Source organism: Dromiciops gliroides, chromosome 1 (assembly GCF_019393635.1).
Source record: "Dromiciops gliroides isolate mDroGli1 chromosome 1, mDroGli1.pri, whole genome shotgun sequence".
In the NCBI taxonomy this organism is placed as follows: Eukaryota; Metazoa; Chordata; class Mammalia; order Microbiotheria; family Microbiotheriidae; genus Dromiciops; species Dromiciops gliroides.
In genome coordinates, this window is record NC_057861.1 from 130572979 (window position 1) to 130591237 (window position 18259).

At 35.9% G+C, this 18259-nt stretch overlaps 1 protein-coding gene across 1 annotated transcript in view; it reads right to left on the minus strand.

Moving 5' to 3' along the window:
- Nucleotides 1-16277: 16277 nt before the first annotated feature.
- Nucleotides 16278-18259, minus strand: part of EMC2 (ER membrane protein complex subunit 2) — a 61640-nt gene continuing 59658 nt past the window's right edge. Inside the window, exon 11 of the mRNA XM_043977903.1 lies at nucleotides 16278-16680. Coding sequence (XP_043833838.1) covers nucleotides 16594-16680 — 87 coding nt within the window. The 3' untranslated portion in view covers nucleotides 16278-16593. The remainder of the gene's footprint in view (nucleotides 16681-18259) is intronic.

Below are 18259 nucleotides of genomic sequence, written 5' to 3' on the forward strand. Positions count from 1 at the left end.
TTCTCTTCAGTCTTGTTTGAATGTCAAATTTTCTATTCAGCTCTGTTTTTTGTTTTTTTTTTCACCAGGGATATTTGAAAGTTCTCTATTTCTTTTTAAAATTTTTTTAGGGGGGTGGTTTGCAGGGCAACAAGGGTTAAGTGACTTGCCCAGGGTCACACAGCTAGTGTAATGATTGGAGTGATGCCACCTGCTGGAGAGTTACTGTAGCAAAGTTCTGCTATGAGGAGAAGGCATCTGAGGACAAGCCATGCAGCCTTTCCTTGGCGTCAGGAAGTGACATTTTCTCATGGGTACTGTCAATCAAGGCTACCCGCCAATTAGCTTGGAGACGTGTGTATGGATGGGATGTTCCCAGTTTCACAGGAGGCTTGTGGGATGAAGAAGGGGCAAGGCTTGCACTCTTTCTCTTTTGCAAGGACCTCAGAGGGGAGAGGAGCTGGGGACACTGGCTCCCTCAGTTAGACAGCTGAATCTAGGCCTCTTTCTCTCTCTCTTCACCAAATTCTTATTCTCCTTAATAAATGCTTAAAAGTCTAAACTCTTGCTAAAGCTTATAATTTTTGGCGACCACTCATTAGATTTTAGACAGACTAACTAGGATTTTAGCCCCTTACACTAGTAAGTGTCAAGTGTCTGAGGCTGGATTTGAACTCAGGTCCACCTGAATCTAGGGCTGGCACTCTATCCACTGTACCACCTAGCTGCCCCTCTTTTTATTTTTTTGGAAAGTTCACCATTTCATTAAAAATCTATTTTTCTCTCTGAAGGATTACACCCAGTTTTACTGGTTAGGTTATTTTTGGTTGTAATCCTAGCTCCTTTGCCTTCTGGAATATCATATTCTAAGCCCTCCATTCCTTTAATGTGGAAATCTCTAAATCTTCCATGATCCTGAGACTCCATAATATTTTCATCTTTCTTTTCTGGTTGCTTGCAATGCTTTATCTTTGACCTGGGAGCTCTGGAATCTGGCTATAATATTCATTATAATTTTCATGTGGGGATCTCTTTCAGAACATGATGGGAGATTCTTTCATTTTCTATTTTGCCCTCTGGATCTAAGATATTGGGGGAATTTTCCTTGATAATTTCTTGAAATATAATGTCTGGGCTCTCTATTATATCATGGATTTCAGGTAGTCCAATGATTCTTAAAATATCTCTCCTTAATCTATTTTCCAGTTTCATTTTTCTCCTATTTTTCATATTTTTGTCTTTTATTATTTCATGATGTTGCATGAAGTCATTAACTTCCACTTGCCCAATTCTAATTTTTAAGAAATCATTTTCTTCAGTAAGCTTTTGTACTTCCTTTTCCATTTGGCCAATTCTGCTTTTTAAGGAGTTCTTCTCTTCAGTGCATTTTTGTACCTCTTTTTCCAACCAAACTGTCAATTATCTTTTTTTTTTTTTGCATAACTGTCATTTCTTTTCCCAATTTTTCTTTTGCTATGCTCTCTTTCTTTAACTCTTCTAGAAATAATTGGTAGGTTTGGGTTCAATTAGCATTTTTCTTTGAGGGTTTTTTTTTTTCATAGCTGTTTTCCTATTCTTGTCTTCTGATCTTTTTCTTGAGCTTCCTTACCACTGCAGTAGCATTGCATGGTTAAATTTGTTGTTTTTGTTCATTTTTCCAGCCTATTTCTTGACTTTGAACTTTATGTTAAAATTGGATTCTGCTCATCTGGGGTGGGGAGGCATGGTTTCACACTTTAGTTTTTCTCACGTTGCTGTTTTCAGAGCTAGTTCTGGTGGTCTGCAGGTTTTGGTGCTTCCAAGGTGATGTGATCCTGGGAGAGGTATGGTCACTGCTCTCTTGGACTGCACATTGGTCTTTACTTAAGAAGGTCCTCTGGGCCCCTGCCACTTCAAGCACTAGTGCTCCTCTTTGCTTTGGAACTGTAACCAGGGGCCCTGCTCCCTTGTGACTGACCTCCAACACTCCTTTCCACCATGAAACTGCAAACCATATATGCATATGGACAATAGAGTTGCCAAACAGCATCAGCCATATTCAGTGCCACCAAAGGGTCACCTATAATCTCTGACTAGTTGTCCAACCCCCTTACAATCTCTGGGCTAAGAGCTCGAGATACTGCTGGTGGTGCTACGTCAGCAGCTTCTGTTACTGCTGCCATATATGTGGACTCAACAGTCCTCTACTCTGGTGTTACATACTTCTCCTGCCAACCTCCTAAGTTTTTTTTTTTTCCCAGCCATAAAAATGTCTTGCCCTGACCTTTTGCTGGCTCTGTTGCCCCCAAATTAGATTTAAGGCATTATTTTAAAGTTGTTTGGAAGGAAATGTTGGAAGAGTTCAGCTGGGTGGTTGTCCCTAATCCAAAATCATGGCTCCCCAAACCACAACCAAACTCTTAAGAGTTATCTACATTCCCTCCCTCCATTTCTTCAGGAACTGTTCACTTCTTAACACCTTTCAGTTTGAATCCCAAGCCTACTAACCATGTTCTATTGATTCTGCCTCCACATTTTAGATCAACTTGCTATCTATTAAGTCTGCAATCATCCTCCTTCAGGGCATTTCTTGTTCCTTAGATTATTTCAGTGGCCTCTTAATTAGATTCCCTTCTTGTATCTCCTATGGTATCAAGTTTTGGCCCTCACACTCCCCTCTCTAATCTATCCCCACACACAGTTGCCAAAATAATCTCCCTAAGTATGATAGTCTTTTATTCACAGATTGTTAGTGGCTTTTTAATACTTCAAATTATAAATTAGTCCCCTTCATGCACTCTATGCTCCAACATTCATGAGCTGTTCTCCAGACTCCACATTCTCTCTCCCTTCATGCATTTGAAGAAACAGGACTCTATGTCTACAATATACTTTTTTCTTATTTTCCTTTAGCTCAGAGACTAGCTCTTCCTTCCCTAATTCCCTGATTCCCCCTCCCCACTTTTAGTGATCCTTCCCTCCTTGAATTGCCACATTTCATTATCTAAGTACACTTTACTTCTCTCTAAGGGGATATGAGCTCCTTAAGAGCAATAACTATTGTATTTTTCTGTGCCCAGTACCTAATATATAGTAGATGCTTAATTTTAAAAAGTGCAGACTGAATTGAACCCTTTGATCTGCCCCCTTCCTCAAGCCTATGAGATCTTCTATTTACTCTTTTGTAATATTAACCCTTCTATTTTTATTCTATTTCTATTTTTGTGTGGATATGATTTTGGGATTCTCTTCTTTCAAATACCTTCTTGCATTTTCAATTTTTCCTCTGCTTAGTTCCTCTCTTCTTTCAAACATTCATATATGTTTCTCTTGAAAGAGACCTTTATTCAACTTGGTGGCCATATTTTAAATACCATCCATCCCTGCATCTGTTCCTCTTTTCTGCACTGACTGCCAATTCTGTTTGTTGTCATAAATTCTTTATCACCCACTTTGTTGTTAACAACTTGGAATCATCTGGTTTCTGACCCCTCTATTATTCTGAAACACTCTTCTCAAAATGCATATGACTGGTCATTCTGATGCCTTTGGTCCCTCTTCATTATTCCCTTTTAGCAGCAATTGACACCACTGACCAACTTGCTTAGAAATTACTAGATTCATTTTCATATCCTGCGCTACTCATTTTTTCTATCAGTTGCTCACTCCATCTCCTTTGCTCCATCTCCCTTTTGACCCACAAATAAAGGGTTTAGCACTTTTCCATGTATATGTGTGTGTGTGTGTGTGTATACATACACATATACAGACATACAAAGAGATGTGTATAGAATACATCTCTTTCTTAGATCTCTCATTTGGTTCCATAGCATCAACTATCACTTTTCCATATTAAAAATATACATCTACATCTTCAGCCTTAACCAATCTTCTGAAATCCCAGATTGCTGTGCATTTATACTTGGGTGTTCCTCAAACAGCATGATTAAAACCAAATCCCTCAGAGCTAATGCATGTGAAAAGTTTTTTCATTGTTATTGTATTGAGAGAATATAGTTAAAAGGTGATGATTTTTTTTAATTTTGAGAACTCAATAATTTTTCAAAATTAGTTTGTCCTTTTGTGATTTGTGCTATACCCGCTGCCTCAAAAGTTACCCTGTTCAACCCCCAACACGCACTACCTTAACTATAGCATTTTGCTTTTGGATTTTCATAAATTATACATGAATTTATTGGGATTTTTTACTATAAAAAATCCAGCTCACTGCTGCAGAGTCACTATGGCAAACAACTACTCTTGCATTTGGTGTTCTTGGAATATATGGGTGCAAGTAACAAGAAGCTCATGCCTCTTTGCCAAAAAGTCAAGTTTAATTTGCTTTCTTTTCCCCTCCCTTCTCAACTGGCTGAAGTACAAGTTCCACTGTAAATGCAGCGACCAGCAAACACAGATGCCATCATAAATAAGTTATGTTGCCAAGTAGGAAACCCTACATTGACGAGTAACAGAACTCCCCATAGCAACTAAAAGATATTCTGGGCAGTATACTTAAACACTTGAGGCCATATTCTAAACAAAATTCATGCATGCTTCATATCTGAAAAATAAGGTTTTGTTTGTTTGTTTGACCACTGACATTTTGCATCTGTAACTCACTGGGTCATTTTTTGGTCTAGTCTTTATTCTCACTGGAACAAGGCTTTTATGGATCTACCATCCCCTATTTCTGCAACACAACTGCTATCAATGAGATTCTCCTATTTTTACATGAAATTTACATACTCTATTGAAAACAAAAAAGTCCCACCCTTCAAATACTTCTCACCCTCTACTGTTGAAAATTACAGGCATCCAGTATAAAGACCAAAAAAAAACAAAACAAAACCCAACTCCCAAAAACAAAAAACAAAAACTGGTTGCAAAGGTCAGTACTCTTGGGATTTTCCAAGTCAACTGGTTGGGAACAAATGTCACAAAACTGATGATTTATTTAGGGAAGGAGACTGACATAATGGCCACAGAGCAAGACTTGTAGCCAATTAGACCCTGAGTTCAACCATTACCAACTGGCAATGAGACCTTGGGCAAGTCACTTAACTATGCATTTCCCAGGCAATTCTCTGAAACTAAATTTTCAAAGGAATATACATGTATATTCTTCATACTGAAATCAGGTCTAGACTCTCAAAGAAAAAGAAAAGTCCTTGGAATTAGTATTATATTATTAAAATTTTAAATCCTAGATATTATGAAAAGGGGAAAAATTATATATGTGCAGAAAAATATTCAATGTAGATGAGTACCTGCTCTGTAAATTAACTTACATGCCTAGAGCACTGAGAGGTTTAGCAACTTGTCCAGAGCTACTGACAATATGTATCTGAGGTAGCACTTGAAACCAGACCTTCCTGATACCAAAGCCAGCCCTTTCTTCTGTATAACATGTTTAATAACGTACTGGATCTTTATTACACCGTAAAAATTATGAACATGAAAAATATCAAGAAATATGTAAAGGAACATAAAATGATTTAAAGTGAGTTCAGCAGGTGCAGAACAACATTTACATTAACTACAACTGTAAAAGAAAAAAAGTAAAAAGGAATGGGATTTTGAACAGAGTGAAGGGACATTTTTTGAGTATCTGTCCATTTGTTTGGTTCTATTTCATTTTAAATGTATGTTTACAGTTTTATTATTATTTAGTTGCTTATTGTATATGTATGTGATTTTTTGCTTTTATTGATGATGAATTTTACTTTTTTTTTTTTTACAGAAAAGTGATTGGGGAGAGTCTCTACCCTCATGAAGCATGCATTCTAAGAATTGGAGGTAAAAAAGATACATAGGGGAAACAACTAGAAAACAACACAAGTTGGTAGGTAGATAAGGTGAATCATCAAATGCCTTGGGAGGCAGTACTTAATCACATAAACATCAACAGCAGCATTTGTCCATAGCTGATCTCATTTCTGAACTGCAGCTAAAATCCAGGACATGTTACTTCAACAAAGACATAATCATTATGTGGTTAAAAAAAGTCTGTTTGCAAACATATAAGGCTCTGGTTCCCAATGACCCTTACAAATGGCTTTTCCTTTTGAATAAACCATCTAATCAAAATTTCAAAATAGGAGCATTAGCAATATTTTCCTAAAAGTTTTGCATTGATTTTTGTAAACTCTTTCCAATCATAATCCGTATGAAATGCAAATGCCTTTTAACATGTCCCGGTAGAAGAAAAATTGTAGACCTTACATGCAAGGGTCTTAGATGATGTTTTAATTCACTGAAGACATGAGTCTTTTGGTAGATTCGAAAAACAGTTTTTCTAGGAGTTTTTCTGAGATAAAATACATTTTACATCTTGTCTCCAAGGACCACTTGGACGTATTAAAGGACATTTTCACTGACAAGCTATAATTAAACAAAATGTCCAAAGTGTCCCATACTATCTTACATTTTCTACAGGGCAAACTTAAACAATGGCATTTTTAAAAAGCGACATAAAAAGTTAATTTAAAAATTCAAGTCACTGCATTTTGCCCAGTATTTTGTGGGTATACATCATACATACACATCCATAGTAATATATTTTAAATTGTTTCTGATATAGATTAATACATTTTATCATTGAATAGTATTGTGCAACAATGCTATTAAATTGGACTAGCAATAGTTTCTAAATATAATTCTTACCTGTCATAATTATACGTAATAGATCAGTTTACTAACCTAGAATTATGAAACTTAAATGTTGTCTCTCAAATAGGACTTTGTAAAACATGCTCCTAAATCAAAGAACATATTTCATGTGTATAAAACACCTTAGTAAAATAACTACAATGTCATTTAGTTTATTTAAGCCAAGGAATGCTTGCTGGTTTAAAACTCAAGCATTAAGACTCAAAGGATATGGCAGTTGCTTTAGTTCCTCACTTTTCATACTCTAGGTGGCGTACTTCTATAAGGCTGTAGATTTTTATTTTGTCAATTTTCTTTGCTAGTCAGTGCTTGAGAAAGGACTTATAAAAATACATAGTACAGATTTCTAAACAATTATCTTGAGGAATCAAATATTTCATGTAATATTATTACAAACTTCTAGTCTAACGAAGCTGATATTCATGCCCACTTAAGGAAATTTGGTTAAATCTGTTGCATATAGAGGGGGAAAAAGTTTTTATAACATTTAACATATTTGCCTTCAAAAATGAAGAGAAAAACTGTTATATTAAGTATTTTAAATGTTGATTTTTTTTGTTGTTCATAAAGTTAAAACAATAATACTCTTTTCTGTCCCAATACACATAATAGGCTACATCTTTGAAGACTTCACAGGTACTTCCAACTATACCAATGTTCTCACCGTTCATATTTGAAGATGACATTGCAGCTGGGAAAGTAGCTACAAAGAAAAATGGATAGAATTAAATGGATGGAACCATAAAATTTGATGGGTGATCACTAATCCTTAAAATGAAATATATATAAATTTACTTGTTAGCATTAGACAAAGAGGGCTTATTGCTGTTTTTAACTGTCTGTTTGGTGCCATCTGTGGTACAACAGAGGCACCTCTAAATGACTGATAACATGTTGGCTTCAGCTACTAACTCTGTAAGTCAATATCTACATTGTACTGTTTAAAATGATTTTTAAACAAAGCTTCAAAAGTCTTCAGCAGTGCTCTCTAGAAATCATCTAATGATGTGGCTAACTATACAGAAATTTTGAATATTCTTCGGTTACCTATTTATACCCAGACTGGAAGTTTGGTTTCAATCAGCATAACTTGTATACTGCTAGAGCACAATACTATGGGACTATGTTGTTTCAGATTCTGACTACTGTTAACATCAAGATTATGTGGACAAAATTGCTCCTAAACTAGCTATGTCAGCTTTGGCAAGTCCATCTCTTCAACAGTTAATGTGTGTGTGGGGGGGGGGGGACGCGGGGGGGGGGGTGTTCTGGAAACTCTAAACCTGATCTGAAACTGATACTATGCTGTTTGCTAGTTTATCAAAGTATTAATATTTGGGGAAGGAGACAGAGAGCTAAGGGACTAGACCCATAATTAAGAAATATAAGGGAGATCATGGTGATGAATGTTCTCTGCCAACACACATCAGGGCCTTTTCTGCACCAACGGTCTTAGAGAATTGAATTGGGCTCTTAGAAGTTAAGTGACTTGCCCACATAAAATGGGAAAGTGACTTGTCACAAAGTCAACATGGAAAGCCAAGGCAGAACTAGAATATAGGTCAGCTCTTTATCTACTATACCAAATCTCTATAGAACATACTTCCTAGTAAACTTCAACTTTTTTCAATTTCATAATAAATGGCATACATGTGATGTGGGTAATCTCCCAGTATTACTGCTAAAGAGCTGAAATTACTATGACTAACAACTTAGTTTGACATTATCCAATATAGTTAGCTGTAGGTGAACTAAGATGCCTTCAGGAATGTTGTTAATTCGTTTGTAAATACTGAAACATAGATCCATAAACTCTTCGATGTTATTCTTAAAAATGGCTCTGCTGTCACTTCAACAGGGGAACATTCCCATCAGCAATTATCACAGAACCATCACATTTGAACTCTTCCACTTTACTATCAGATGTATTATCATGTGAGGAAATAGTAATGGCATTTAAGAAGATGAAGTTGGAAAGAGTGACTAGACCTGACCAAGTCCCTCAAAGAAATCCAAGCCAGAGACAAATTTTTAAATATCCATAGAACAATCCCAAAATAATATAAAAGATCAGTGTTTTAATAAAACAAATAAACAAGAAACCAATGACTGAGAAAACATGGAGGACTTTCAGTCCATAAGGGTGTTTTCTTGTATCTATAAAATATCCAGATGGTCTATACTTGCCTCAATCATTTTAACAATAAAAACTTGAGAACAAAACAAGTAGGCCCTCAATGATTTTCATATGCAATTTAAGAGTTGAGAGATCTACTATACCACCGTTTATTATTTTAAATTGTATTTTTTCAATCAGCAAAAATCCATCTTCTCACCCTCCCATTGTACGGCCCTGCCCCAACTAAGAACTAAAGAAAATCAAGACCTGTTACAAACATAAAAACAAATTTCTACACTGGCCATTACCCCTGCCCCCAACAAAGTTTCATTTTGAACCCATAGTCCTTAACCTTTCTATTGGGAAATAGGTAGCATGTTTCATCATTAGTCCTTTAGAATCCTGGTTGGTGATCACACTAAGAGTTCTTAATTCTTTGAAAGTTGGTTGCCTTTTCCAAGTTGTTGTCAATGTACAAATTGTTCTCCTGGTTCTGTTCACTTCACACTGTATTAGTTCACATAAGTCTTCCCAGATTTCCCTAAAATCTCCTTCATAATTTCTAATAGCACGATAGTATTCTACTGCACGTATATATTCAATCTCTCATCTATTCCTCAATTTATGGACGTCCTTTCAGATTCCCTTAATTTGCCATCACAAGAGATACAAATTTTTTTTTGTACATCCTTAGTTTGTTTTGCTCAGGACTAATCTTTCCCCCTTCCTCCCATTCACTCCCTATTTTTCTATTGAGTGAAATATATTTGTATGTCCAACTCCTCTGTCTCTGTCTCACTGTAGTGTGTATCACTTCTTCTTTTAACCAGTTCAGACATGAGTAAGACTGAAATTTCAGTTACTCCTTCCTTGGATATACACTTTGTGAATCTTGAGTGTATGATATAAATTTCACTAATCTCCTTTTCCTTTCCCTCCCTCAGAATATCACTCTCCCCCCCCCCCTTAAGATCAAGATAAAATAGAACCACTCCCAAGTCTTGTCTAATCCCTCTATGACTCTGACAATGATAGGGTTCAGAAGGGGCACATGTATTAACCCCCCATAATTGAAAGGAAGCAATTTAAACATGTTTAATCCTTTATCGTTGTTCATTCATATTTACCTAAATTTTGATTTCTCTTAACTCGTGTTTGAAGTTCAAAGTTTCTACACAGCTCTGCGATTTTTGTCAGGATATTTGGAAGTGCTCTATTTCATTAAAAATCTATTTTTCACTTTTAGTATGTTTTATTTTGCTGGATAAGTTGTTCTCTCGGCTGTAAGCCTATATCTTTTGTCTTCTGGAATATCCTATTCCATGTTCTCCAGTCCTTATAGAAATGACTGCAAAAACATGTGTGATCCTGACTGTGGCTCATTGGAACTTGAATTATTTCTTTCTGGATGATTGCAGCATCTTTTTTTTTTTTTTCATTTTTTCTTTCTTTTTTAATCTGGATGCTCTGGATTTTGGTTATTATGTTCCTAGGAGTTTTCATTTGGGGAATTTCCATCAGGAGGTCACCAGCAGATTCTTTATATTTCTGCTTTGCCTTAAACCATAAAAAAAGGATCCCAACAAATTGTACTAGAAAACAACATATTAACAGTATCTATGTTCTATTGTTGTTTATTTTGCTAAAGATTTTACAATAATGCTTGACATCTTTCATGTTGTGGACTGAGTGCTAGACTTGAATCAATAAGATCCGAATTCAAAAACTACCTTAGATTTTTTGAAATTTTGTCTCTTTTTAGTCATGGCATTCAAATAATTCAATGAGTAATTTCTCTCTCTCTAGTTTTCCAGGTCAATTGCTTTTTCTGTGAGATATATTTTTTCTTTTTAATTTTCTGTTATTGTAATTGGTTTCTATTTTGCTCACTCGAATTTTCATGGAATTTGTTGTCACAGCAAGGTTTGTACCTCTTGTGCCAAGGCGTTCTCTTTACAATTGTTTCTTTCATAGCTCTAATTTTTTGTTTCTTTTTTTTTTTCTCAAGTGCTCTCATTTCATTTTTTAAAAAATATATTTTTAGAGGGCAGCTAGGTGGCACAGTGGATAAAGCACTGGCCCTAGAGTCAGGAGGACATGAGTTCAAATATGGCCTCAAACACTTGACACTTACTACCTCTGTGACCCTGGGCAAGTCACTTAATCCTCATTGCCCTGCCAAAAAAAAAAATTAACTCTTTTTTAAAACTCTTGGTTCATTTCTTCCAGGAATTCTAGTAGAATCTGTGCCCTAGTTCTTTTACTCTGAGGCTTTGCTTATAGATGTTTTGGAAGGATTATCTTCTCTTGTGTTTTGCATCTGGAATATTCCCATTACCTTAATGTTGCATTTCAAATGTTGAAAGGAGTGGAGAGCATTACTGATATAATTTAAACTGGAAACTAGAGTCCTTAAAAGATTGTTCAGAATTATAAAACAATCATGACTAGCTTTAGTGTTAGTGAAGGAGCTGAACAAGCTGAAATTAATGCAATTCAACAAATATTCATTATGTGTTTACTATTTCTTGGTGCTGTCCAAGGTACTGAGAACAAATGAGGCAATTAAGTGATGTAGTCAGAAGTGGTATTAAATAAATTGAAAAGGGGTCATTAAACCATAAAAAAGGATACCAACAAATTGCCCTAGAAAACAACATATTAGCAGTATCTATGTTCTATTGTTTTTTATTTATTTTGATGTTGTGGACTGAGTGCTGAACTTGAATCAGTAAGATCTGAATAAAAAAAAAAACTACCTTAGAAATTTATTTACTTTTTTACTTCAGTCAAGTTACTTAATCTCACTCAGTTTGAGTTTCATCATTCATAAATTAAGAGTAACAGCACCTACCTACCTCACAATGTTGTGAAGATCAAATTAAGTAACATGTAAAGGTTTTCAAACCTTCCAGTGCTTACAAATGCTAGCTGACAAGGAGCATGTGATACAATGGGCAAGGTAAGGTGAGGAGGGGAGGGGAGAAGAGAAACAAGTAACTGTGATACAAGGGAGAGTGAAAAATGAAAAGGAGAAATCAAAGTAGTACAAAAAATTAAAGCATAGAAAAATCACTTTTTTCTGATGGATGACTGAGGTGCATCTAAAATGGATTTTGGAGAAAGGAACATAAAAGGCATAGAAGTATGAACAAAGACCTAAAGGCAGGAAGGAACCAAATGGAAACGGGAAAGTAATCCACTTGCAATGAAACATGAAAGTGAGAAGCAAGAGATAAGGCTGGAGGAGTAGATTAGATTCAGGATTTTTTAGACTTGGAAGGATCTTAGATAGGAACTAGGTTCAAAGACACGAAGCGATTTCCCTAAGGTCCCACTACAGTATACCATCTCTCTAAGCTGAAATTAGATCTAAGTCTCTTAATGTCCAGTCAGAAATTTCTATTTTATAAAGGTAAGCAATGGTCACTGCATATAGGAGTGCAGCAAGGATAGTGGGGAATTAGAAAGATCACTGAGGCAGTGTTGAGCAGTGATAAATAGAAAGGGGCCACTGAACCATACGTAAAGATCAATGCAGGCTGCCTACTGACTTAGAAAACCATATATAAAATTATCTTTGTTTTATTATATTTTTGTTTTGTTAAATATTTCCTAATTACATTCAAATCTGGTTCTGGCCACATTCATAGTGTTGACAGCATGTGTCTATGTTTGACAAGTTAAAAGGATATTTATGATACTCTAAGTGAGAAGATAGGGACATCAGATGTAGTAGTGTGGCTGCAGCTGGAGAGCAGAGGGATTAATAATGACTGTGTTTTGGGGGGTTGGGGAGAAAGACCCTAGAGAAGCATAAAAGGGTAAACAGGAAAAAGAAATCATAAGGGATATTAAAAGGTTAAACTGTTTACATTCCTATATGAGAAGATGATACTTTTAACTCATAAGAACTTTCTCATTATTAGGGCAGCTGGATATTTGGGGGGGGTGGGGCAGGGCAATGAGGGTTAAGTGACTTGCCCAGGGTCACACAGCAAGTAAGTGTCAAGTGTCAGAGGCTGAATTTGAACTCAGGTATTCCTGAATCCAAGGCTGGTATTTTATGCACTGTGCCACTTAGCTGCCCCCTTGGATGGAGTATATTTAGACAGAGGACACACATGTGAGTTGAATATGAAGAAATGATATCTTAAAAAAAATAAAATTAAGGGGTGAGAGAGGAATGCACTGGGAGAAAGGGAAAGGGAGATGTGGAATGGAGTAAAGTATCTCACATAAAAGAAGCAAGAAAAAGCTTATGGAGTGAAGGGGAAGATGGGGGAGGTTCTGGGGAGTGAGTGAGCCTTACTCTCATCAGAAGTGGCTCAAAGAGGGAATAACATACATCCTCAATTGGGTAATTTACCTAACCCTCCAGTAAAGTAGGAGGGGAAGGGGATGGGGGAGGGGTGAAAGAAGGGAGGGCAGATTGGGGGAGAGGACAGTCAGAAGCAAAACACTTTTGAGGAAGGATAGGGTAAAAGAAGATAGAAAACTGTAAATATCATGGGGAGTGCATAAGATGGAGGGAAACAGTTAACAATCGTAACTGTGAACATCTTTTAGCAATGGATGCTAAAAAAAACAACAAAAAAGCAGACATATAAATATAAGGGAAGGAATGGTTTGATAGCAGTTCTGAAAAGGATATGGGGGTTTACTGAACTCCAAGATAATGAGTCAGCAATATGATGCAGGAGTCAAAGACAATTCAATCTCAGATTGCATTAAGAGGAGCACAGCTTCCAAGATTAGGGAATTCATTGTCCCATTGTCCTCTGTCCTTGTCAGATCTCATACAGATAAAGGTATTCAGCTATGAGCACTGTAACAAGACAGACTTCGAAAAGCTAGATAACGTTAACATGAGGGATACCAGAATAAAGTAGGTGCTTATTAAGCACATGATGTAGTAGGATTCCTGAATTATGAATGTTTACCCTAACAAAAAGACACTTAGAAATGATGTTCAAAAGTGCAATGGTCTGCCTCAAAAGGTGATGGCTTCCCCTTCCTTGAACAATTCAAGCAGAGGCTATAGGAAATTTTTTTTTATGGGTTGGACTAGATGGATGGTAAGTTATCTTCCAACTCTCAAAATTGTTATTCTTGATAAAAAATGTGCATTTATGCATGTAAAACTATTTGAACTTTTCATACCCTTTCATCCAGCTCTCCTACTAAAGGGCATATACCACAAGGAAGTCAAAGACAAAGGTCCAACATATACTATATATACTCTGTACTGACAAAGAATAAAAAGCTGTGATATAATTAAAGTAATGGAAGATTATTGGGCACTAATTAGGTTGTGAACTATTTGAGGACAAGGATCTTTTTTCTTTCTTTGTATCACCATCTATTTAGCACAGGCACAAGGCAAGCACTTAATGTTTATTGACTGACAGCAGGAAAAAAATTAACATAAGGAATTCAAAGAAACATGGAAAAGATCTTTATGAACTGCTACAGAATAAAATAAGCAGAATCAAAAGAAAATATGCCTAACTAAAATAATGTCAATGATAACGTCCCTATAAGGAAGGTGAAATCTTGAGTAACTGGAAATCTAATGTAGATCCTGGGAAAAAGGTAATTGAACATGCATCCTTCCTCACAGCAAAGGCAGAGTTCTTCTAGAACACAATGTTGTATATATCTCTAAAATTTGATTACCCTATCTTTAATCATCCTTTGGGTCCTTTGTCACATGGAAAGAGTTGGAGGGAGGGGAAAGGAAGATGTGCAGAGGATTTTTCTTCTCAGAAATACTGGGATAAAAGACAAAAAGTATCAAAAAACATTTTTGAAACAAATCTAGTATGGTATAGAGGATTATATTCCAGTTTTATCATCATATTCCTACATCAAGACCTGTTTTAGTTTAGAAGAAAACAGGTTATTCATTTAATTTTACGGTCTTGCCAGCACTTTACCAGAAAATCAGGAGTGGAACAAAGTATTTTTTTTCTTTTTCTTCCCCCCCCCCCCCCCAGTGCAATGATGGTTAAGTGGCTTGCCCAGGGTCACACATAAGTGTCAAGTGTCTGAGGCTGGATTTGAACTCAGGTCCTCCTGAATCCAGGACCAGTGCTTTATCCACTGTGCCACTTAGCTGCCTCTGAACAAAGTATTTTTGAAAGTGGTAAAATATTCCAATATCAATATTACACATGAAGTCATGGCTGAATAACTGTTGAGAGATCGATGTCATCTCAAAAAGAAAAATGTTTAGCAGAAAAAGACTTTTGACTTCATAATCAGTAATAAAAATCACTGGTTTATGAAGTTAGGGCATGTGGATTTTAACTCCAGCTTTAATGTTAGGTAGGTAGATTATCTGTGCTATTTACTGCTTTGTAAAGTGCATTCCTCACAATACAATCAAGAAGTATATTATATCCTTCTGATTGATAAAATAAGGCTGACTTGCCCATCAAAGTTCATACAGTAAGTATCAGCATTGTGATTGGGATACAGGTCTATTTATTCCATATACTTGGCTGCCTATTTACGATGAATTCACATCCCAAGGTGTTTTAAGGAATCTGTAAAATTACAGTGTAGTTGAAAGAACACCAGACTGAAATTTCAGAAAACTAGGTTCTAGGCTCTGCTCTACCTGTGAGCTTGAACAAATCAACTGTCAAACTCCATTTCCTCACTTTAAAATGATGGAGTTGTTCAATGTGGTGCTGTAGAAATCATATAGGACTTGGAATAAGATGAAGGTTCAAATCCTGTCTCGGATATCTATTAGCTATATGACCATGGACAACACTTCATCTCTACATGTCATTTCTAAAAATACAAATAATGATAACTGAACTACAGGGTTTTTCTATGAAGACAGATTTAAGACCTCCAGTGGAGAATTTAGCTTGATGCTCTCTATCACATTATTTATCTTGGATATGAACTCCTTATTAGGCATTTCTGTGGCACACCTCTCCTGGGCTTTTCTGCCAAAAGTAAAACAAGAATCACATAGTTTCACCTTCTCACCAATATCTGCTACCTTCATTCTCCTTTATCAGCTTTTCTCTTTTCTCTAAATATGTTTTCAAATACTAAGCAACAAAAATAACATTTTTCTTGTCCTTACTGTTCCTCACTAACCTCAGCTCATAGCTAGCTAACAATCATGTTAATATACACAGACGTTGTTTTTGTAGCCTTCCTCTATGACCTGCCAATGTTTTCATCCCAGGACATTTTCCAGGAAGCCACCCATAATACAGAATTCTGGTGGCATCATGTCAATGCCTTCCGTATATATTACAGTTATTTCTGTATATGTAATATCCCACTAAATTTTATATCTTTCTCAGGCAGGTCCTAGCACAGTTCTTTGCATACCAGAGGTACTTAAGAAACATATTTTATTCAATAATCATACTGGTAAATCCTCATCACCAGCTGATAACTAGAAATGTTTATCTTAAATTTATTTCCTGACTGTATAGTTTAAGTATTTGAGGTAATTTTACCTGATAACATCAATATAAGAAAGAATGCAGTTATTATATACAAGTTAAAGAAATCATCTTGGTTTCATTTATTATGTTTATTCTCTACATCAGGTATGGCTTAAAAGCAGATATTATACAGAGATGATCTGACAAGTGATATATAATTAATGGAGTCTTCTTGGATTCCTCTTCCTTAGAAACTTCAGTTAGCTTTCTCTATCATCCTGCTTAGCAGCAAAAGGCATTTTTCATTTTACACAAACATCTCATTAATAGGAACTTGGTATAAATAGCACTGGGCACATAGTATATAACTTACAGACCAATAAGGTTGATTGTGGAATTGTGAAATTAATGTGAGTTTTTAAAACCTTAAGACTGAGTGATCTGCAGTGTTTCCAACATGTCTTCCACTGCCTTAAGAGAGTATTTGGTTTCCTTCTTACTTCTTCCTGCAAACTAAAAAGAAAATGCAATTAAACTCATTTTTAAAATTTACCTGATAGTACAAAATGTATCCTAATATAACCTTGTTAAAGGCTCTAAATAACAATGTAAATGTCACCTTTTTAAAGGAAAGAGGTAATACTTTATCATTTCCAGTGGGTTCTCTGTGAAGACTCACAGATCTTTATGTTTTGTACTAGCTTCCCCCTGCTAAGGTCCAGTCCTATATATCAATGTCTATTGAACATTTCAAACTAGATATATTATATACATCTTAAACTCAAGATGTATGAAACAGAATTCATCTCTTCCCCTCAAACTCATTCATCTTCCAAATTACTCTTATTGTTGAGGGTCTCATCATCCAGCCAGCCACCTGCACTCAAAATTCAATGTCATTCTTGATCCTTCTTTCATTCTACATATTCAATCAGTTGCTAAATTTTGTTTCTCTACATCTTTCCCATATATTCCCTTCTTTCCACTTAAACAGCCATCATCCTGGTTCAAACCCTCTTTATGTATCATCTGAACTGTTTCAACAGCCTCCTAATTGGTCTTTCTTCCTTTCGTCTCTCCCCACTCCAATCCACGTTCCCACTCAGTTGTGGTTTTCCTAAACCACAACTCTGACCATGTCATTTTCCTAACTCAAATTCTAGTGGATCTTTATTATTACCCCTAGGATCAAATACAAACTCTTTCTGATATCCTTTAAATGTGGGTCCAACTTATCTCCTCAGCCTACATGCAAATTATTTTCCTCCTAGGAGGATGGGAAAATGCTTAACATATTTAATATAGAGTCTTCTATAAGCAAGATACTGTGCTAAGTGCTTTATAAATATTAACACATCTGATTCTTACAACAACTCAGGAGGTAGGTGCTATTATTATTCCCATTTTAAAGTTGAGGAACTGCGGCAAACAGGTTGAGTTACCCAGGGTCACAAAGCTAGTAGTATTTAAGGGCAGGTTTGAATGCTCTGACTTCCAGGCCCAGTTCTACCTTGCTACCTCTAGCCAGTCATTCTAATGATACTGGTCAGCTTTTTTACTAATCCTCATATAAAACAATTCATCTCCTATCTCCATGCCCTTGCACTGGTTATCCCCTTGGACAAGAAAGCATTCCCTCCTTACTTCCACTGTGAAGAATGCTTGGTTTCCTTTAAGTTTTTGCTCAAATAACATTGTCAACATAAAGATCCCCCTGATCTCCCCAGCTGGTAGGGAATTTCCTTTCGATTTTCTTTTCAACATTGTATATTCCCTTCTGTGTACATGTTTCACCCCTATTTATTCCAAGCTCCTTTAGGGCAGAGAATTTCACTTTCATCTTTGTATCCCCATAGCATCTTGCACACAGTAGGTATTTAATAAATGTTTACCAATCGGTAACAGCAGAAACTATTTTAGTAACAGTATTATAAAAGTGTTTATCATTTGACTTCCAATTATGTGGGATTTTGAAAATCATTTTAATAAGCTTATAATCAGTTAATCATGTAAAGTAAGATTTCATGCAATTATAGCTAGCTTCTTAAACTATGATACTTGACTTTTATAATTATTCACTTTGGATCTGAAA